Source organism: Lycorma delicatula, chromosome 11 (assembly GCF_047948215.1).
Source record: "Lycorma delicatula isolate Av1 chromosome 11, ASM4794821v1, whole genome shotgun sequence".
In the NCBI taxonomy this organism is placed as follows: domain Eukaryota; kingdom Metazoa; phylum Arthropoda; class Insecta; order Hemiptera; family Fulgoridae; genus Lycorma; species Lycorma delicatula.
In genome coordinates this window covers 67,723,813-67,748,160 of record NC_134465.1, presented here as the reverse complement: position 1 = coordinate 67,748,160, position 24,348 = coordinate 67,723,813, and the positions used below count along the sequence as shown (strand labels likewise).

General features: G+C 26.9%; 1 protein-coding gene across 1 annotated transcript in view; it reads right to left on the bottom strand.

Annotated features, from left to right (window-relative positions):
- Positions 1-11,913: 11,913 nt before the first annotated feature.
- The window catches only part of Tmem131 (Transmembrane protein 131), a 125,486-nt gene continuing 113,051 nt past the window's right edge, over positions 11,914-24,348 (bottom strand). The window contains exons 25-27 of the mRNA XM_075379066.1: positions 23,751-23,961; positions 21,949-22,184; positions 11,914-17,130 (exon numbers count right to left, since the gene is read on the bottom strand). Of these exons, the coding sequence (XP_075235181.1) occupies positions 17,035-17,130; positions 21,949-22,184; positions 23,751-23,961 (543 nt within the window). The 3' untranslated portion in view covers positions 11,914-17,034. The remainder of the gene's footprint in view (positions 17,131-21,948; positions 22,185-23,750; positions 23,962-24,348) is intronic.

The following is a 24,348-nucleotide window of genomic DNA, read 5'->3' as shown; positions in this document are numbered from 1 at the left end:
AAAGGTCAAGAGGGTGAGAAGCTTAAGAGCCAGTACACCCTCAGTATCTCGAGATTTTGCCTAATTAAGGTCTTATCTTTCTTAGGACACATCTATTAATTAAAAAATATTTCTAAAAAAACTTTTTGCAAAATCTCACCCCACCCCAAAAAAATTCTCTAAATAAACTAGTGGCTAAGAAGATATAGTGACTCATTAGTCACTATATCATCACCATAAGGAGCAGTAGTGTACCACGGATGTACAACTGCTGTAACCTCTGCATGTTGTAACCTCGGAAGCGGGCAGAAAAATTAAATTAATATTTAAAGAGTATTTAAAGTGGCTGCTAATACTAACACACCCACACAAATGAAATGCAGTATGTGCGTGAGCTTTGGTTAGAATCGTTGAATTAAATAAACAAAAAATATTTGCTGTGTGTGTAACCTGTGTATCAGAAAAAAAAACCATGTGGCGGGAAAGTCCAACAACTATGCTCTCAGCTTTTTGAAGCCACAAATAAAATTTTGTCATCAAATAATTAATGTAATCTTACAGCAATTCTTTCCATAATTACCCACCGATATAATAATGGACATTTGGACCAACAATTTGTGTGTGGACTAGAGTAATGATCATATACTGCTATATTATAGGATCTGTAATAATGTTAATTTTTATAATGGTTTTATTGTAAATGGTGATGATTGATGATCGCTGAACAATGATCTGTGACCCAATCGGTACTCACTGAACGATCTGATCTAATCGGTGCTCTTTGAACAGGGATCAAATGCACAATGAACGGTGATTTATGACCTGATCGGTGTTCAATGAATAATGGTGATTGTGATCTGATCAATGACAGCTGATTTATGATGGTGGTGATTACTATTTATTTTATTTATTTTATGTTAATGCACAAAACAAACTCAACTAAGTTTTATTGTGTATTTGTTATTCCTGCTGCTACAAGTAAATTGTTAATAAGTTGGCAAATATTTGTAAAATAAGTTGTAAAGTTGTTTGATCTCTTAGTAAGCCGTATACTGTTATATTTTATAATGTAAATCTAAACCCCATACAATTGGTAGACATGCTACGAGTTGGTGGAAGCAGTATGACAAACACTGTGGTAGTGGAAAGAATAATGTTCTGTTTTTTATAGCACTTTCTCTAGAATCCCTTCTGCAACTGTTTTTTTGCGATATTCATATGGTTTACAGAAAATTGTAATGGTTTTTAATACATCTTGATAATGGTTTTATTGTTAATGGTGATGATTGATGATCGCTGAACAATGATCTGTGACCCAATCGGTACTCTTTGAACAGGGATCAAATGCACAATGAACGGTGATTTATGACCTGATCGGTGTTCAATGAATAATGGTGACTGTGATCTGATCAATGACAGCTGATTTATGATGGTGGTGATTACTAATTATTATTTTCTGCTATGTTAATGCACAAAACAAACTCAACTATGTTTTATTGTGTATTTGCGATTCTTGCTACTACAAGTGAATTGTTAAAAGTTGACATACGATTTGTAAAATAAGTTATAAAGATGCTTGATTCTTAGTAAGCCACATATTATATTTTATTTTAAATGTAATTCTATACAAGGATAGATATACATCAAATTAAATGCTACATTATACAGACGACTGGAGTAAAGAGATACTATGAGTATGTGAGGGGGTATGACACACTGTGGGAGTGGCTAGAATAATGTTCTGCTTTTTATAGGACATTCTCTAGAATCCCTTCTACAACTGTTTTTTTTTTGCGATATTCATGTGGTTTACAGTAAATTGTAATAATGGTTTTTAATACATTTTGATAATGGTGATGATTGATGATCGCTGAACAATGATCTGTGACCCAATCGGTACTCATTGAACGATCTGATCTAATCGGTGCTCTTTGAACAGGGATCAAATGCACAATGAACGGTGATTTATGACCTGATCGGTGTTCAATGAATAATGGTGACTGTGATCTGATCAATGACAGCTGATTTATAATGGTGATGATTACTAATTATTTTGTTTGTAAATAAAGCTACAGCTTTATTTAAAAACAAATAAATACTCAAAAAATTACGGTGTTAAAATTAGTCAAGGTTAGCGAGCGAAGCGAGCGTAGGTTAAGTTTGTTAAATTATATTTATAAAATAAATAAATATAAATAACCATTTATTAAAATTAGTAAAGAGACTGTTTTGAAGCCATGTTATACTCGGCCCATTTTCCACCAAAATCCTATTGACTACTTTGTTTTTAAATAAAGCTGTAGCTGCGGTGGCGTTAATACTAAGTACCTTATTTTGTTTCTGTTAATGCACAAAACAAACTCAACTAAATTTTATTGTGTATTTGTGATTGCTGCTGCTGCTGCTGCAACTGAATTTTAAAAAAGTCAGCAGACATTTGTAAAATAAGTAGTAAAAATGCTTTATTCTTAGTAAGCAGTATACTATATTAAATTATGTAAATCTAAACGAAGGATATATTTACATCAAAATATTAACTGTTACATTATGCAGACATTTGAGAGTAAATAAAAGTTATGTGTTTGTGAGGGGTATGACAATCACCGTGACAGAGGCTTGAATAATGTTCTGCTTTTAATGGGACTTTCTCTAGAATCACTTCTACAACTGTTTTTTTTTCTTTTGCTTTCACTGATATTCATGTGTTTTACAGAATTAATTTAATTAATCTCTTTTTTTTATGATTCTTACAAATATCAAATTGATTAGACAATTTTTCAAACATTAACTAAACAATGATATACACCCCCAACATACCCGGCCACCGCCGTTAGGCTATGCACAGGATTGTAGGAGTGTCGTGGCAGTCGACTGCCCCCCTGTCTTGCCTTTTCTGTGGCGTCCCATCGGGGTCCTCTCAGTTTCATCAAGATGCAGTAGCCCTCCCTTCTTGACGACCACTACATCCCTCCGCTGAGAGGCTACCCTTCCCGTCCCTACACTAGGTTGCCGGCTATGCCTTGCACGAAGCCGGCAAACCACCTCGTCCCCCTCTCACACCTGAGGGTCCCAAATGCATCATCGGAGCACCCCAACTGACCTTCAAAACAATAACATTCTGTGCCAACTCTTTCCCACCTCTACTCAAGAGAACAAACAGTAGTCAAAGAATTTTATTGAGTAAAACTAAGAATTCTCCGGGAAATTTATAAAATATCTTAGTGAATTTTACTTATGCAATTAATAAGTGTTCTTACCTATAACTTTTTTCCAGTTACATACCTGGGCATTATTTTAATCTTTGCTGTCCATCATTTCTGTCTGGAAAATATTGAAAATAAAATCTTGCAATAATAAAAAATAAAACCAAATTAAAGCCTCACATAAAATTATGGTGTGAAATTATGTATTAATAATTAACAATTTTTTCAATAAAATTAATATTTATGAAAAAAATGATAGGTAATGTATAAATATAGGTTTTCATAAATTTTATTTAAATTTGTCTAAATAATTCTTAATTTAAGTTCATTTATTATAATTGAAATACTAGTTGCAATATACTTCACAAGATATTTTTGCTTAAAAAAAAAATTCGTTTTGAAAATTGTTACACCGTTTTCACAAGCGATTGGTACTTTATGTACGGTTGTAAAAAATTAGAAAATCAAAAAATCCAGTTTTTCTTTAGATATAAAAGTAAACCACTTGTTATTCAGTGTGGCTTAATTTTAAAAACCTATTGAAAACAGTTCTTTAGTAAATATAAAAATTGAAAACCCATGTTAAATTTAAAATATCAGTGTCATACGTTCTTAAGTTTCATGTAAATATTTTAATTCAATCGAAATGACAAGAAATTAAATATAACAATTCAAGAACACGGCGTTGCTTCATTCATCATATACTATCTCATCAAAACTACAGTACACACTAGCTCTAAATTCTACCAAGATATTAATCGTATGAAAAAATTAGATATTCGGAATTAATATTTATTTTTCTATAATTCCTAAAGCATACGATTCAATAGGGAATCTCTGGTTAAAATATTGAGAGAATTTATGTCAATAACACTAAAACATTATAAAATAAACATACTCAAAGGTTAATTTTTGGGTGGAATTTCCAAACCCTTTCAAATAAAAACTGCAGCGAGACAAGGTGATGGTCTGTCACAAAATTGTTCAATTGCGTTCTGGAAAAATTAATTGCAGAATAGAATAGCAGACTACAAATACGAAAATATAAAAATGGGGACACAACATCTAAATGTTTAAATGTAAACATTTTACTATTAGCTGATGATCTGGTAATTTTGGAAGACTTTAGATACAGGAATGAAAATTCAAGAATTAGAAAAATGTGCAAACAAAATTAAGCTACAAATTTTATAATATCCAAACCTTGAAAATTTCAAGAGTAAAAAAGTTTCAATATTAAGGTAAAATGATTACCCTGAATGTTTTAGAAAAAAAAATAAAAAATTAGTGACACAACACAATAATAATTGAAAGTGGCTTTCGTCTTAAAGAAACATAAAATAAAAAACACATTTAGAACATTATAAAACCCCAGGTTTTACCAGATGTGTTGTATAGTATGGAAAGCCTACTAAATTTCTTAGGAAAATCTAGAAATTGTTGAAAAAATTATTTTAAGAAAACTCAAACATAATACTTATAAATTAAGCAAATCTGAAGAAATTTACCAAAATTTTGAAAAGTTATACAATTAGAAAAACTCAAATTTTATATGGTCACTTCAGTGGAATGGTTGAAACTAAATTAATAAAACAAATATTTAACTTTGTTTTAAAAAAAGGAAAACCATTAAGGTAGTTCAAAAGAATTGATTTCTAATTATTAAATATCTCCAAAGAAATAATTTTTGATAAATCTTTCAGAAAACTAGTGGATGAATCTACATTTCTAGAGGAACAGAAAAGGAAACACAGTGAATGGACCAAAGAAAGAAAAGAAACGTTTAGGGAAAAATGAAGTAATTTGGAAAAGGAAGAACTCTGGACACTATGCATGGGTGATCCTTACAAAGGCTGATGGCAAATTTTCTCAAGAAATCCTAAGACTTACATATTTTTTAAACTGTAACTTTTTTTTATAAACTTAACTTAAACTATAACTACAGTGGCTTCTTCAAAACAAACAATATAGTACACATTTAAGAACTCATTCAGAGTTGTACGTTACTGTGACAATGTTTTATCTGCAATTGTCTTCATGAAAAGAATTTCATTACAGTGTATAAACATTGAAAAGTATTTTTTTGAAATAATGATTGCCTTTTCATATATATTTTAAAACAGTTATTCTCAAGACACTTAATGCTAAGCATTAATTTAAGCCGCTTAAGTAACCAGCTATGTACACACCCATTTATGTTTCATTTACTTCTGTTAGATTATATAATTGTATGAAAGTTTATTATAAAAACATCAAGCAAGTGTTCAATAAATATTATATTCACTCAAAAAAGTGAATCTGACTTTAAAAAAACAGTAGTTTTGTCTGAAAGTCTTATACTGTTCCAAAGACCTACAAAATTTCTTTGGAAAAACCTTATAAAACAACTAGGCTGGCCAGGGGTTTGATTGACTGAGGTTTGTTAAGCCCTTCATCATTTGGCAATTAGCATTTTACTTTACTTTATAATCTTCAATTTGCAGGATCTTACTCCACATGATGTTGAGGAATCATCAAACTGTTAGGAGCTGTGGTAGGGTATCATCTTACTCAAGCCTCCCTTCCACCACAGAGTTAGTTATAATTTAGTAATGGAAATAATGATCTACTGTAAAAACTATGATGATATATAATGTTAAGAATTAATTAACATTGAGATCAAAAGATCTCAATGACAAATAAAAATAAATTTTGAACTGTTTTGTAAAAGTGTAGAGTTAAAATTTGTTTTTAAAAAATTAAAACAAAATTTGTTTTCTTAGGGAAAAACTAATTCATTAAGCTCTTCTATCTTTTCTTCCCATAAAAATCTCAATTCTAGTTTTAGTTCTCTAAATACAATTTTTTATATTTAATTTTAATTAATGAGTATATATTAGGTTTAAAGTTTGACTACCAGTTCAGAATAATGAAACACTTTCTTTCAAAATGCCTTATGCAGCTATTACTGCCTCATTCCTACTTATTATTGGAAGGAGCCAATAATTAGCTACAAATGAACTGGAAGAAAAATTACATTAATCTGAAACTCAATTATTAATAACTTTATTTTTATGTTATTTTTGCAATGTCATGCTCTTCAATGAATAAATGCACTATGCATTTTACAAACACATTATTACAAATTTGAGTTTATAAATAAAGTTTTTGAGAGTTACATTTATATCATTTGTGTGAGGAGGAAGTAAATGTTCAAGCATTTCTTCAAGTACAAACATTAAACCATTAATATAGATAGCTGGGATGGGTAAATCATTTCAGCAACAATAACCAGTATGTCTTAATATTAAAAATAATTATTAACGCGGAAAGTAGAGCTAACAACAGACAGGAATAATAAAACGAAAATTTGTCCACGGGCACAAAAAAAAAATATTAAAGAAGTTTCAAATAAAAGATACATCTAAATTCACTATAAACATGGCGTCTTAAAAGTTACTTACAGTTTTATATTATTTAGATAACACAATTACTATTTAGTACAACTGAAAATAATTAATGTAAAACGGTTCTCAAAACTCACATTCATATGTGTACAATTATGATTTAACTATATTTTTATATATTTAAATTAACTATATGTCGTTCATTACATACTTTTAGTAGAAAAGCTCTGAGAAAAATAGTATTTCATTATTCGCAGAAACAGTAAACATTCAAATAAAATTATTAGAACTAACAAATTAAACTACATCGTTAAATTTAATATTAACCGTTAAGAGTACGTTAGAAAGGACGCGAACAGTACACACTGTTAGGTAATGAATTTTACGCGTTCTCACGTTGCTTACTAAAAACAATGCCGCGATTTTTAAAATCTACGCGGGAAACAATTCAAGTGAAATGTATTAAAAACAACATTCTGGAATTTATCAAAACCTAATAAAGAAGATAGATTAAATTAAAATATTATACTTACATTATTTATTCAAACTAATTCATTATCTTTTTTCTATTTACAATTACAGTTTGGATTATTTTCTTGGAATATCCTTACATTATTTACAAACCGATTGCCTGCGTTGTCAGTTTTAATTCTATTATTGAATTTATCACAGCAGAAAAAAATATTGATATTTATTTTACTTCCATCAAATTATTTAGTATGGATTAGATATGTATGTGTTTGATATTCTCTTACCTACTGTTTTTTTATGATGATATCTTAATTAATGCATTCTATTACTACAAACCTGTAAAAGAACTTAGTTATCAGTTTTATTTTCATTTATTATAACATTTAGCTACCATTTCACATACCGGTTCATGGGATTGTTCCAGCCCTACCATTATACTATACAGTACACTACTTGCAAATCAACATAAATTTTCTACCTAAACAGTATAATCCTATCATTCATTTTAATTTTCCTAAGTAAACTCTAAATTTCTGTGGTGCTCCAATTTCAATATTTCTTTAATTTCCTATTCCTCCCAGTTACTCCCTTTTCTACTTTACAAATAACAGTTTCTTATATTGTAGCAATGAAAACACAGTAGCCTGCATGTGTTTTCATGAAATATCACAATTCTTCATTATTATAATAAACATGTTTATTTTTAAACCATAATAAATGATTTTGTCCACTTATGTTATTTGGTTAAGACATTTTAGAAACATCATCAACTTTCACTACAATTCATCCATTTTTTGCGATGTAAGAACCATTTTTCCTACTTAATTGCAATGAAAGTGTTTTTTAAATTTATTCTAGTCTCATACATCTTTGCATAAGCTTGCAGTTACAATTTCTTCTACTGATATTATTTTTGTTTTTCCTTTCTTCCCAATATGTCTAAGCACATCTGCTTTCTTTCTTCATTCCATTTTAAATCTGGATTTGATGTTTACTCTTCAATTTGAGAATCCTTTATTCCTTTTATCAGTCTTTATAATAAAGAGAGGAGGAGGTATTCAATGAAAACCTTTTATTCTGTTAATATTTCTACCATTCTTTCAACATTAAAAGAGTTAAATTAAGAGTAATTAATTTTAAGAGTCAAATTTTCTTCTTAGTTTTTAACTTCTATTTGGAACAAAAGAGTATTCTGTAATAATTTTACTTGAAAAGAAAATATAAGACATATAGTAATTCCTAAGTGATGTCAGAAACTGGTTTAAACAGGAATTGTGAGTTACTACTTACAGAAATATAAATGCCTTATCTTATTTATTTTGTTTTTACTTCCTTGTACTTCATACAAGGAAGTATTGTACTGGCAAAAAATTTCAGTTTTCAGATTTCATTGTACATCTAGTTGTGCACCTCCCCTCCCTTTTGATTGCAATCAACTGGACTAAAGTGTCCAAGATAAGCTCAAAATCCAAAACATTTGGATTTTGAACTTTTTCCTAATTGCAGTAATCAGTCCTCATTGAAGGCTTTGCAACGATGTATCATAAGTGGTACTTATTTTCATTAGTTCCAGAGTTATATCCCAATAAAATTTTAATTAATGAAATATTTGGGTAAAGGAAAAGAGGAAGAAACCCCCCCTTTACAAGGGGAAGGAACATTGGTTCTAATCCAATGACTACATTTCCTTTTTTTTTAATTTAAATACATTGATTTATTAATAATTATTAACCTCTGATTGTAAAAAAAAAATTACAATAAATAATTCAATAACAAAAAAAACAAACATGAAAAAAAAGAATATCTAATAAAAAAAAAAAGTAATTTAACAGGCGTACAAGGAAGTCACATAGTGTCCACATCACATTTTTTGAAATCACCTTAAAATCTCTTAATTTGAATTTTATCAATTCACTGATTATAAATACATTTCAAGAGTTTTGATTTGATGATTACTTCACCATATAAACTCAAAGTTTGTGCCTGGGAATATGAAATGTACACTTGTATAAAAATGTCATGTCTAAACGAATTTGAACCCGGGACCTCCAGATGAAACGCCAAGACACTACTACTCTGACATGTAGATTATTTGATTAAATGTTTTCCAAATGAATTATAAAGTTATGATTGTAGTAAACGACTGCACATATTTACTAAAGTGTAATTAAATATTGTAACTAATGGAGTACTATGCCTTTTCTTCTTCATGTTAATCCTTTATTTAAGTTCTTGGATTAGATATTGAATTATGTATCTCCCTATTTTAACTTAAACTTTCATTCCTCTCTGTTACTATTACTTCACATATCTTGCTTATATCCTCCCACACCTTGGTTCTCTTTCATTTCTCGCACCCCAAACGTTTACAAGTTTTTCACCTGGAAATATTTCAAAATGTTTATATCTTAATAATGCTTATATTTTTAATATGTTAACATGGAGAATGTTTAAAATTACTAGCATCAGTATTTCCTTTTATTTGGAGTTTAGTAATATAAATGATTATATTAGATTATTTCTCCAACCAGGTTATTGTTATTATCAATATTTCCTGCTATTTTGAGTTATTTCCAGGTGAAAAACTTGCAACAATTTTGGAGGGGAGAAACAAAATAGTACCCTCAACTTAGCTATCCATCATTTCCTGGATCTTTCTTTTGGTCTTATTTCTGCCTACTTTATTCCTATAATCTTCTTACCATTCTCTTCAGATTATCTGCATCTAGAAATTCTCTTTGACAGTTTACCATACAAGTATACATTGTCCAGAATCCAGTGACAAACAAAAGATGTCTATGAAGTAGATTTGTACCTTTTGTAAATTAAAAGGATGAGGTTTATCTTTTCAAAGTATTTGCCAAACCTCATTTTGTGTTAAATCAATTGTGCAGTAAAGATACTGATGCCCAGGCTAAGCTTTTAGTTTTTTAATGAATAAAAAATATGCTGAATTACATTTTCTTATTCCCCAATAGGATGTTCTTACTGTTCGGTATAATAAAATGAAGAAGGCAATGGTCCAGTGGCATGAAAGCACCGTAATACAAAAGCAAATATTTTGTGGCTTGGAATCATATTTGGAAATTTATAATATTCTTGCTGTGCACGTGGTGCGTTTCCAGTGCAGAACCCGTAAATAAAAACAATGTCTAGTTATTCTTTACTGAAAATCTATAAGCCACTGTTAGATTATGACTTGTACACTATTCAATCACTTAAAAAATAATTTTTAATTATCTTTAAAGATATTTAATCAATTTTTTATTTGATTTTTTTTAAAAACATCTAATGATTTTATTTTGTGATATTGAAAATTTGGTTTCAATATCACAAATGATAGTTAAAATCTATCATGTTATATTTTCTTCTTTTTTTTTAATAAACTTTGAAATTATTACGTTTGTGTTTAGTTTCTCTAGACTTTATACAAATTTACTCAGTATCAAATTCTCTACAATTGACTAAAGAAGTTTTCAGGTTAAGCTTTATCTCATAGTCCCTTCTGAAACTTTGAAATTATTACGTTTGTGTTTGGTTTCTCTAGACTTTATACAAATTTACTCAGTATCAAATTCTCTACAATTGACTAAAGAAGTTTTCAGGTTAAGCTTTATCTCATAGTCCCTTCTGAAACTTTGAAATTATTACGTTTGTGTTTGGTTTCTCTAGACTTTATACAAATTTACTCAGTATCAAATTCTCTACAATTGACTAAAGAAGTTTTCAGGTTAAGCTTTATCTCATAGTCCCTTCTGAAACTTTGAAATTATTACGTTTGTGTTTGGTTTCTCTAGACTTTATACAAATTTACTCAGTATCAAATTCTCTACAATTGACTAAAGAAGTTTTCAGGTTAAGCTTTATCTCATAGTCCCTTCTGAAATACATCTGTATTAATGTAGAGTTTGTTTTGAAATATATGATCACAATATTATAACACAAAATTTTGTTTATTTTGTGAAGGACAAAATAAATTAATTTTGAAAAATAAAAAATTAGTTTAGTTATTTTTTATTTACAAAAAGTAAATTACTTTATTAATGTTGGAAAAAATTAATACAACCATTCTCACAAATAACAAACATTTTCAGATAGGTTTATTAAAAAAAAAAATGAGGAGTAAAACTGCCATTCTGTTAACTATTGACAGTAGTGATTCATTATTGTATACCCTGTTCAGTAACAATGAAATTATAGAAACTATAATTAAGAAACCAATCCCATGATGGAATAAGTGTACTGAAGTCAGTGGGAATGATAGACAGAAAAGTAACAGTTTTGATTATTTTTAAAAATAAAATTTATTTAAAATAAACAAGAACTTGTTTCATTTCTTCTTATATGTGAACCAATTTTATAAAACTAATCCTTTGTTCATTCTCTTTTTAGTTGGAAAATAAACTAACAAAATATTAAATAAAAAAAAAACAACAAAACATTTATTTTTTTCATCATCAAAAATATCAACAGCAATACAGTGATTAATAATTATATTAATGACAATAATTATAATCGTAAATGTAAAATCATAAACTAAAACCTTTTTGCAGATTTAAAATATAAATTATAAAACGTGTATTTTTTTTTTACTGTAAATAATTATGCTTTTTAAATTATTATAATGGTAGCAATTCATTTATAATTTCATAATGTGATACAATGATTGTATCATACATATGTTATGTTTTTATTATACATAAATATATTTTTTATGCATAATGTTATTTATGCTTGAAAACAATAATGGTAATAATTATATAAAAATAAACAAAAATATATTAACAGAACAATAAAAATAACAAAAAATTAAATCAATCTTTTTACTTGTTACAAAAAAAAATTCTTTGGTTAAGATAAAGCGCAAGAAGTGGTAATATTAATTTGTTTTATTACACAACTCAAAAAACAGTATTTTTTTTTTTAAATACTTTGTTTTCTCAATATTATTCTTATTTATATAAAAATAAAAATGAAAAAAAAAAACAAACTTACAAACAACAACAATATTAATACAAAATTCACAGGTTTATAAATTATTTTTAGTAATTAAAAGAAAATAATAATAATTTAATTTTAAACTATAATTATAAATGTAAAAAATAAATACATAGTCATAAAACATGATTAGATAGGATTTCATTAATTACTTATTCCATTATGAAATAATTTTTAAACTAAAATGAATAGAAAAACTTATTTCCAACTGATAATGGGGGGTTGCTGTTCTTAAGTACTCCTTTGTAATTGAATAACAGGAAAACTGGATTTGTTAAATTTTCATTATATAAAATATATAATTAATAATTTTATGGTTGGTTTATTACAAGGATATGATGGATAGCCAATGTAAAATACTAAAAACAACTATACATTACTGTGTTTTAACATATATATTATCAAAAGTATCTATTTCTCAACTTAAATTAACTAGAAAATATATCAAAATCATTTTATTATTATACGAACTGTCAAAAAAAAAAAAAAAAAGTGATCGATTCCCTTTTATAATTTCTTTAACGTAATACTGGTTAGCATGCTCAGAAACAGCATTGATAAATGTGGAAAATTTTTTTATAATTATTCTAAACATAGATTAATTAATATTCAAAAGAAGCGAGAAAAAAGTTTTTTAATTTAAATGAAATTCAGTAATATTTTAATGACTAACATTTTCTAAAAATCATTTTTTAATTTCATGGAATAATGTTTAATCAATTAAACTCAAAGATAATACAAAAAATAAAAATAAAAAGTTATATAAGGATTCTCTCTATATTTTGCAAGTGGACACCAAAATATTTACCATATTAACAATGAAAAATGAAAAGTTGTAATTTAAATGCTATAAAAGATCTCTAGTGAAAGTGTGGTTATTTGAATGTAAAGTAGAGAAATTTCATTTTAGTTAAAAAGCAGCCATAAACAAGAAACAGACCTTTAAATCCTCTTTTCTTTTTAATGTAAATTAAATAAAAGGTACTAATAATAATAATAATAATAATTAAGTAGCTTAAGCACAGTAGCAATAAATTGAATTTTTTGCAGAGGTTTAAAAATGCCTCATGTATAATCAAGAGTAATGTGATGACTAGCATATAAGTAATACTAAAAATTATTTGATTACTTCAATTTGTTTATGATAATTGAAATATATTTATTAATGTAAATGTTACTATAAAAAAAAAAATGGAAATAAGATTATTAGTATTAATTTTGGTTTGCGGTTAAAGAAGTGTGTAGAGAACTAATAAAAATACTAAAATTAAAAATAATAAATACATATAAAGTATGACAATTTAACTTCTGGAACAGCTGCATAATGTGAATGAGTTTAGGCAACTGCCTATATGATTGAATCACATGAATAATTGTATTTTTATATATTTTAAGTAATGCAATTGTAAAACTCAAGCTATTAAGCCATTAGTTAGTTGGATATTATGAAAACAATAAAGATATGTAAACATTGGTGTATAAATGAGCGATTAAAATTAAAAAGCTATTGAAGAAAGTGGTTTATGGTGTGAATGACATAAAAAAATTAAGTGTACGAGTGACTTATGATTTGAAGAAGTGGGTAGTCCAAAAACAAAAATGATGAACGCAAAAATGAACAGATTGCAAAATTGTTTTGGGAGTTGTACTCATTATTAAAGAATTTCAGGTTAAAAAGTTGACTACCGACTAAGATATCCTGCTTATTTACCAAAACACTGAGCTAAAAGGGTGAAGATTTTTCATCATCATTAATATTCACCATAATGTGATAAAAAAATTCAAGAGTATTCAGGAAAAACAGTTCCAGGTCTCTTTCCAGAAATGGGAATATAATCTTAACATGTGTATAAATACACAAGGGGAGTACTTCAAGGTGACAGAAGCCAGTAATATACAGCTCTCAATATATATTTTAATTTTTATATTTATATTAAGGGAATTAATTTTTATGCATTGAATAATATAAATGTAAAAGTCCTTTTCATAAAATTGCAGTCAGAAAGTTTATTAAAAAACAAAAAATACTATAATGTATCAAAATTATAATTTTTATAAGTCATTAAAAAATGTATGTAGAGAAATGCTAATTATAATATTACACTGGACTTCTGAATTAATTTCTTACATAAAAAAAATTTTATCTTGGTTTATCTTGATTTTGAAACTGGTGGATTGATTAAGGTGGCCCAATCTTTTATACTAGAACAAGTGATATATTTATTAATAATTTCTTTTAAAAATGTTATAAAATTAATATTTATATTACGGCACTTTTATTTTTTTTATCTTCCCCAAGTCTCAATGCTAAATATGTAAAAAATTAATACTTGTTTCATGCTATGTAACCAAATAATTGGCTGGTACTTAGCACAGGAGTTTATAAACCTTTTTTAATATTAACATTCCTTAGGCCGGACAATCTTCATCAATGGAGTGAAATCTGGGAATTACCTATTACAATTTAATTTTTTATTTTCTGAGGGTAAAATTGGTTGGTGTTTCACACAGGTAGTGGCATGCGAGTATGATGGTAAAAATAATTAAAAACTGTTGTTTTTTATGAAGAGTCAATATATGAATCAATGAACATATTTTTTTTTATATATTTCTAATTTGATCTTCTCCCACTTGCTTAATAAAATACAAGATGCCTTATTATCAATCTAAATTACCAGTTTTCCAGTAAAGAGTATAATTAAATTACTTGCTTAAAAAATAAAGTAATAATTTATCAAACAAGAGTTATAAATGTCTAATTTAACGTAAGAGGATAATGGGAAAAAACTGATTGCTCTTATTAATGATACACAGAAAAATACAACTTCCCCATGAGAAGGACTTTCTATAAGAGCGATGCTCGAAACTCAATACTACATGTAAACATTGATCTTTTACGCACAAAGAAAGCATAATCTAAATTTAAGTCTGAGACAATTGAATCACCAAAATCATCTAAGCGTTACCTATTGAAGACAACTTGAAAATACTTCTCTGAATTGCGGTAATATAAATGTACTTCTATTTATAGTAAGAAATAGTAATAGTGAAGAAAGGATCATCTCCAAAATGAAAGAAGTCACTTAACATATGTGACAAATCACATGTGATTCAGCAGGAAGCTGAAGAATTATAAAAAAATGTTTATGAAATCTTTTAATTTATTCTTTTTATTTATAATATTACTAAATGAACTGGTATATATAAAGGAATCTCTCATCAAACAAATTTCAATGATTTTACACACAATAGCGAAATCTGATATTTCTTTCACAAAGATTATGGAATTAACCTGACCAACTTTTATTCTTTAATGTTATTAAAAAATTTAACAGAAAAACTTCCTGACCACCCCCTTATAACAGACGTTATTTGCATTCAATGAAATAATGTTTGTAATACATATAATTATTGAATGAATTTGAAGCCAACTTGTCTGAACCTTGTTGATGAATACAAGTAATAAGTACAATTCATACACATTTTGAAAATTTAAACATAAAATGTATAAGAATAATATCCTAAACAGGAAACAAAATGAAGAAAGAACTTTTTTTTTACAAATTATTATTTCAACTATATTTTTTCCTTATTATACTGGTACATAATTTGGATGTATTTATAGTTAAAAAATTAAAATTCTAAAAACAAACAAGAGCTAAACTGTGAATGATGAAATGGCAAATGAAATATGTAAAAAACTTTTAATTATTTCGTTATAAATGGAAAGAATCAGGTTATAGAAATAAAAAAGACCAACATCACAAACGTTCTATTCACAGACGTTTTAGCTACAACTGTACACCACTGAAGAAATATAAGGTGTAAATATCAGAAAACTTGCTTGTTCAGAGAAGTGTTAATTAAGTATCCCTGTAATCATATTTTTATGTCATAAACTTCTTTAAAAAAATGACTCAACAAATCTGTATTGAATAAGTTTTATTAAAATCTCCCTTCCCCCACCAGCAAAAAACCCCAACATATTTGTGACAAAATATGTGCATGTTTGGGAATTTTTATATTAGCTTTTTTTTTTAATTACTAAATGTGGAATCATAAACTCCTTAAGCTTCAATCAGGATCATAAGTAAAAAATTGTGTTGAATTTCTTTTTATGCAAACTGAACATGTGGTACTGAAAATGACATTTCCATCTTTGAAAAATATACCAGAAGACAAAAAATAGTTATTGAGAAGGAAACTAGTGTAAGTTTTATAGGATTTTTAGCTTATGATGAACGTGATGATAATAGATTTTAGTATTTTTCTAAAATTGTCATTATTTACCAGGTAAGGAACACCTTTTTGTGATTAAATTATTTGAAAAATAAAAAAACCAAGATACTAGGAAAATATTTTTAATAAACAAATTATGCAACAAGATATGAAATTAATATAAGAAAAATAATAAATAAATAATAATCTGAACCAGACTGTTTATTAAATTTAGAGAAAATATTTATTAAATTGAAATGGAGTACAGTAGGAATTAAATCATTCCTTAAAAAAAACTTATGAAATCCAATCCATATTTTTCAATGATTGTCTTTATTTATAAACAAACAATTATGTTTCTTTTTTCCACTTCTTTTTTTATTTTATCAAAGTGTAATTTTCACACACATTTCAAAATAATATTAGTAAAAATTACTGAAAAAAAATACAAATCAACAAAAATTATCATGTATATAACTGAATGCATATTTCACTAATAAAATAATATACAAAATATTATTTAAATTAATAAAATATAAAATAAAACAAAAAAGAAAACTCATTCCTTTGATCAGCCAGTGATAAATCAATCAATCGAGCGCAATACAATAATAACAATATAACTACATATTATTAATAATTACATGCAGATAGTAATAATTAAAGTTTGGTTGTTATTATTTTGTTTTGCTTATTTTTGTTATGTTAAATTATCATCATCATTGTCATATTGTGTAAGAGTATAAATGATGTATATTATTATACGTTTGTATCAGATTTTATTTGGTAGTCGGTGGTTGCCAAATATTTGAAGTTGAAGGATTGGGCGACCAAATATTGCTTAATGACCGAAAAGGATGATACTCAAGACCTTGCTGTAACAAATTAATACATTAAATAATATAAATTTAATAATAAATAAATAAAAACAAAATTTAATTAATAAAAATACTAATTGTTAATAGCACTAATTTTACTGGAGTTTTGATGCCACTGCACTGACGATTGTTTTGACTCTAATTTTTATAGGAAATTCAGGTTTCATCTTCCAGTGATGGAGCAGTCAAATAGCCCATCCACTTCATTTTCAAAATGCTGCAAAAACTTTTCACATGAAGTTTCTGCTTGTACACGTTCATTAACATTTTCAGCATCATCATCACTACAATTATTTGTGATCTAATAACTCTCTTACAATTATGGAACGAGAAATATATGCAGGGGGTTCCCACCGAATTTTAAGATTCCTTTTTCCTGACCAATTTAGTAAAAATTTTCTGACTTTCATAATGTTACACTTATTGCATTTACTCCACAAAATAGATATTTAATTTTTTTGCAGCCTCCACCATTGTTTAGCTGCCCAGCTAATGCCTTTTTTTTGTTATTTATTATTACAATCATTTTTAAAGTTTATTTTTTAATGATTTTATTTGTAATATACATTTAAAATTAGGCTATTTTTTTGTGATTGATTCAGTAAATTATACTGCAAAATACAAAAAAAAATTTTTTATAAGTTTCTTGCACAAAAATGAACATCATGGTAACTAAATGTAACACACATAAGAAATAGAAACTAATTAAAGCAATTTTTAAAAACAATTGGCTTGCACTTAATATTGCAAAACATTTTTCACAAAAACTAGCCTACATTATTTTGTAGTAAACAAAAACAATATTTAATAACTTGGTTTGCTAAAAATGCTAAGAAACACAATTTCAATTTCAAACAGAATTTCAATTTAACAAAGAATATATGTATGAGCACAACTTACAGGAAAACAAAAATTACTGTGACTAAAAGTAATACAAATAAGAAAACTAAAACAGAACATCTTATTTTGTACAGAAAACAAATTTATTAAAATTTACTTGAAAAATATTTTGCCATTACTATTCTAGCGTATTTGCAGAATGTCATCAAAGTGTGATGCAAGACCATGATTAATGATATAAGAGCATTTAGTAGCTCCAAGCTGGAATTTTGATGTTATACAGCTATCGGGAACATAATTTTAAAAGATGCACCGATATCTTCACATTAACTTAAGGATAACTTATTTTGTACAACATTGAGAAGCCACATAATCTCCACTTTAGAAAGATCATCTTTATAACAAAAAAAAATAATTGTGTTGTCGTTTTGTGTAAAAAAAGTTAAGGATTCAAATCAGTCATTTACTGCTGAAATGCTATTACAGGCAAAGAACACACAGATGTATCACAACCACTGTTCTCACAACTGTTGATCAAATCTTAGTCTGCTGAGTTGAAGTACCGCTGGGAGATAAAAAGGTTTTCAGCAAAGGCTGAGAATTACTTATCTTAATTATTCATTATGCTGCTTCCTTTACTGTGTGAAATTACTGCCTTTCGGCCCATAATGTCCAGTCCAAGATGCTTTTTTATATGCATCACAAAAAGCATGATATGCATCTCTACCTCAACAGGCTGAATTTTGCCTGTAAGTTTGTATCTAATCACTGATCATTAAACAGAATCTTTTTAGATGCCATTTAGAAGCAATTAATTACCTAAATTACATTAAGCATTATGATTTCACTTAATTCCTATATTCTAAATAAAACAAACCAGGATATGTAACATCTGATTTTGTATAGCTTGTATATTGCTTACTCAAGGTATTTTAAGTAAATTCAACCCCACCATCATGCAGTATCTTATGGAATGACTCATTATTGATTTTGCTAACAAAAAAATATCTAACAATGTTAACATCACAGTTGGTGAGATTATCTATCATCATACTCATTCTTAATTACTCACAACTATCATACAGCTGACTTGACCACTGACTAATGCCGAGAGCTGGGTCATATTAAAACACAACCCATAAGCAACCCTGATTTATTGCTACAGATGGCAGTACTTTAAAAACTGATTTTTACTTTTAAAAAATGTACCTTGCACTATTAAATAATTTTTAAATAATTTATTTATCATAAAATATTTATTATTTTTTGAAAAACAGTATGCATTAATAATATTACACATGATATTAGTTTAGTTATTTTACAGACAAAATTAAAAAATTAATTTAAAAAAAAATACATATTACACTGATTTTACTTAAGACAATTTGAAAATATTTTTAACTTTTGGCATCACCATCTCTTAATGAAGGTTTGTTACAGCATAACAATTTATCTCAAAATTCATTTTGACGTATTAACCAATTTCACAAGAAAATTCCAGAAAAATAGACAGCTTAGGATAAAAATTCATATAATACATTTTGCAGAGACCTTATAGTAAAACTGAACCGGTCACATTATTTTAGGTAGATTTCATAGAACACTTACCTTTACTTTTTTATGTGCAAAATGTGTAAATCTGTTTACATTTACACATTAAATTTTATCTTTTTACTTTTATTTTGTAAAAATTGTCATAAATAAAATTAAAAAAAAAAAAACATTAAAAAAATTCACAACAAACATTTGTTCAGCCAAGATAATGAAAAAGTATTGCAGTAACTATTAATTTATCAATATCTTATCTTTGTATTTCTATGTTCAATATTTACTGTTTCAATTATTTTTAAATTATAGTATAATTATTATTTATTAAGTGGTTGGCTACATTTGAGAAACCTATTTTTTTATTTTTAAATGATCTAAAATGTTCATTAAATCTATCTTTAAAGAACCTATTCGTTTTACCAAAATATATCTTTTTGCAATTGTTCAATTTTATTTTATAAATACTGGAAGAATCATATTATTTTTTACTTTTTTATCATTATAATATTTAAAATGTTTTATTACATGATTATCAGGTTTACAAGCAGGCTTATATTTTTTATCATTATATGCGTCAATCAAGTTTTCTATAATTTTATTTGTATAATAGTGCTATTTATAAATATTTTCACTGTTTTTATTTTTATTTATGGATATTAATATAGTAATGTTTGTGTTATTGAAAAATTCTGGATTACATTTTTTATATATATTATCAATCAACAACATATGATATCCACTTTTTATAACTATAATTTTTATATTATTTATTTCATTATACAATTACTGTTTATTATTTATTTTATTACTCTACTTATCGTGTTTTTAAAAATATTAATTTTTTAGGACCAAGGATGATTAGAATTCTTGTTTATAATGTTTTCATTTGAGGTAGGTTTTTTATATACCTACCTCTAGTTAGTTTATGGTATAACTAATATGGTCCTTTAAAGATAGATTTAATGAACATTTTAGATCATTTAAAAATAAAAATCATAATATAACTAATTTATAAAAAAAATTGAAAGAGCAAATATTGAATATAAAAATATAATACAAAATTAGAAATTAAAAAAAAAATTGTATATATATACAGATATAAACGTAAATTCAGCCTTATAAATCTGCAAACAGAACTTGATGGGGACATTCTTATTAAAATTATTTCAGTTGGCATACAAAGATACAATATTGATAGATTAATACTTACTGCAATACTTTTAATTCTCTTGACTAAACAAAAATACTAATTCTGAATTATTAAAATGTTTTAAAAATTTTGTTAATGACAATTTTTATGAAATAAAAATAAAAAAGATAAAATTTAATGTGTAAATGTAAGCAGATGAAGAACTATTAAAAAATATCACTGAAGATGATGGGCTTAGGCTTGAAAATGTTTTTAACATAAAAAAGTAAAGGTAAGAGTGTTCTCTAATTTTGAACTTTGTGATGGCTGAAAAAAAAAATTATATTATACATATTTATTTAACGTAGAGGAAAAAAAGTGGATTATAAAAAAATTAATTTAAATAAATTAACACACACACACACATATATTTCACTTTTTTGTGAACACAATAATTGCCGTAATTTTGCGCCAATCACTTTCAAATTAATACATAAAATATGACTCAAAATCTTGATCGAGTTTGTTAACAAGCAAAATTGGACCATGGGGGTGGAAATGGGGGTTTTTATAAAAAAAAATGAAATGTCGCTATAACTTTCTTATTAAGTAAAATATAGAATCTGTTTAAAGTTCCTACTATTCTTTGGATAAGGGCCTAAAACGTATGTAAGTAAAATTTTTTGATATCATCAACGATTGGCCCAAGGAGGGGAAATGGGCTATCGAAGACAAAAAAAATATTATACCTCCCTTAATAGGCACAATATCGAATCGGTTTAAACTGGTCATCAGTCCTCTAAACGTTACCTAAAACTTTTGTATGGAATAATCTTTGATATGACCAACCCTTATGGCAAGGGATGACCAAAATTTTGCTGGAATTATAAGATGATGGGGTTTGCTGTATGCTACACATGTGAAACTTTTTTCACATGCAACCATTGTTGTATTGAGTAAATTTGAAGTTTTTCTTAACTTTAAGGTGGAAATCTTTTTTATCCCCTACTTAGCACCGGTGAAATCTAGCTTTGCCTTCCAGCGTGCCGAAAGGAATTTTTTTTAAATGTAATCGTTTTTTACAAAAGTGTTATCACAATTTTCATCACATAATAGAACAATATAAGATCATGGATAAAATATATAATCATTGGATAGATTATATTTTAGGTATGAGCTGAAAAGTTTCATAACATATTTTTTAATATTTATATCGGTTCCATATGCTCATTAGGATAATTAACATTTTGTTAATAAAATATTAATGTGACTTTAAAAAAATAATAAACATAACATACATCAATATCAGATGAGAGGCCAGTAGAAGTAGTGTTACGAGGACGTGGAGGTGGTGCAAGACCAGGTGGTGCCCATGGAGCAGTTGGGGGAGCCCAAACATCTGAACCCCACATCGGGCATAGCGGACTGCCGACTGCTGAAAGCTGAGGTGCTGTTGAAGATGAAGATGTAGATGTAGATGGTGGTGTATATAATGAAGGCGGTTCCCAAATAGAATTTACATTTGCCCATGTGTCTATGAATAAAAAAATAAAACTTTGTCATAATTTTTAAGTTTGTATTACAAATTAATTTTTGTATAATCAATGTCTATGTAATATAACTAAAGAAATCAGGTACTTAAAAGCTATTTATACATATAAATAGAAGAATCTTGAATAAAAACAATAAAAAAATGTATTTTTTTAAACTAGTAGTAAGTTATAAATACATTCTTAGTGAAAACTCTTATAACATCCTACAAAAGGATTTTGATATATTTTCCTAAAATGACTACTTACAAATTAAACATCTGTTTTTTTTTTTAACTAAAAATATGTTTTTCAAAGAATCATATAGGTGTCAGTAGTAATGTAGATTATTGTAATATTTCTTCATTGTAAAAAGTAAAATGTCTTTCCAAAAACAGGAAAAGGAGGCAAAATAATGTTATTTATAATACAAAAATAAACAGCAAACTTAGTTATTAATCTATGGTAATTCTGTAGAAAACAAGACATTAAAGAAACTGTGTTTCTCTATTTTAGGCTGTACTTTGTTTGGTAAATTATTCTTAACACATGTAAACAAAAATATGATGGGACTGATAGCTGTTGAATAATAATTGTCCTAACTTTTCAAATGATCACATGGTATAACAGTTATAATTTAACACAGAATTTTACAAAACAAAGGACCAGTATGTTCCTTTGTTTTATAAGATTCTGTCGTTAATTTATCTTCTTCAATTCATTTTAAAATTCTTCTTCATATTCTATTTAAGGGACTTTTGTTCAAGACTTTTTACCTTCTCTTCATTATTATTACAATTATTTATAGATAAAATTAAAAAATAAAATGGGTAGGAAAAAATTCTTATCTCACCCTTTTTCTACTTGCCTTTTTACCTTTTCTATCATTATTACAGCTAATGATTTTTTCCTCTATAATAAATATCTTTTCTGTTAATATTACAATCTTATTCAAATCTTAAAATATTTTATTCCACTCAACATTATCAAATACTTTTTCAAGATTTACAAAATGCCATGTATGCAACTTTTTTCTTTTTCAACTTTCCTTCTAAAATTAATATCCTAATAACAATATTTTCATAATTAAAAGATTTAATAACTATCCGAAGTCATTAAAACATTACAGTTAAATCATAAAAAAATGCATTAAGTCATCGAGCAAGTAAAGATGAAATATACCCCAATATTCCAACTTAGTCTGCTAATTTTAATAAAAAAATTAAAGTACCATTTTTTTTTTTATTATAAAGATTGATTTTTTAATGTAATACTGGTGCAAGAGTAGGTGTGTATAGGTTACTAATCTGAATATCACTCTGTGTAAGAAATATGAATAACAAGTATATAATGAAAACATGTTAAACATACTTTTTACAGAAAGATTATGGAAAAATAAAATCTGTACCTTTAAATGCACATTTAATTTTTTCATTTGCACATTCCTAATAAAACCTGACAGTTTTGCCATTGCTAATATACTTTAACAACAACCTAACTTTCTTGCTTATTTTCCTAACTTACATATGTTGTTGCAATTAGATATTGTAAAAGACCATTAAAAATGATACCTTTAAAAGCAATCTGTGCTTGTTGTCTTTGCTGTAACTCTCCGGCTTCTTGCAAAACTTTTAAAACTAAACTGTTAGATACTGAACAACCACTAGCAGCACTATTAGTGCACGGTACAATACCGATGCCAGTGGAACCAATTGCCGAAGAACTAGAATCAACTCCGACTCCTTCAGACCATCCAGAACTGCAAACTGATGTATTTTGTACCTGTCAAAAAATTATCATTTACTACTGAAAATTAATAATAATAAATAAAATGATAAACAAGATAAATATAATCATTTGATTGGCTAATTAATCCTAAGTTAAAAAAGACTACTTATGGAGACAAAATTCTAATGTTGAACCTTAAACATGGCCCTAAAAAACAAACTAGGAAATGTTTTGTTTAGTTTATGAAATAAGGAATATCATGAAAAAAGGGCTTAGCTAATAAAGATGTAGGTATGAAGATCAGATTGAATGGACATATAAGGAAAAAAATTAATAAAACCTATTAAAAACAAATGGAATAAGGTATAATGCTACCTAAAAAAGCATTTGTTTGGAAATACAAAGCTAGAGGACATTAAAAAGAAGAAAAATTGTTTATAT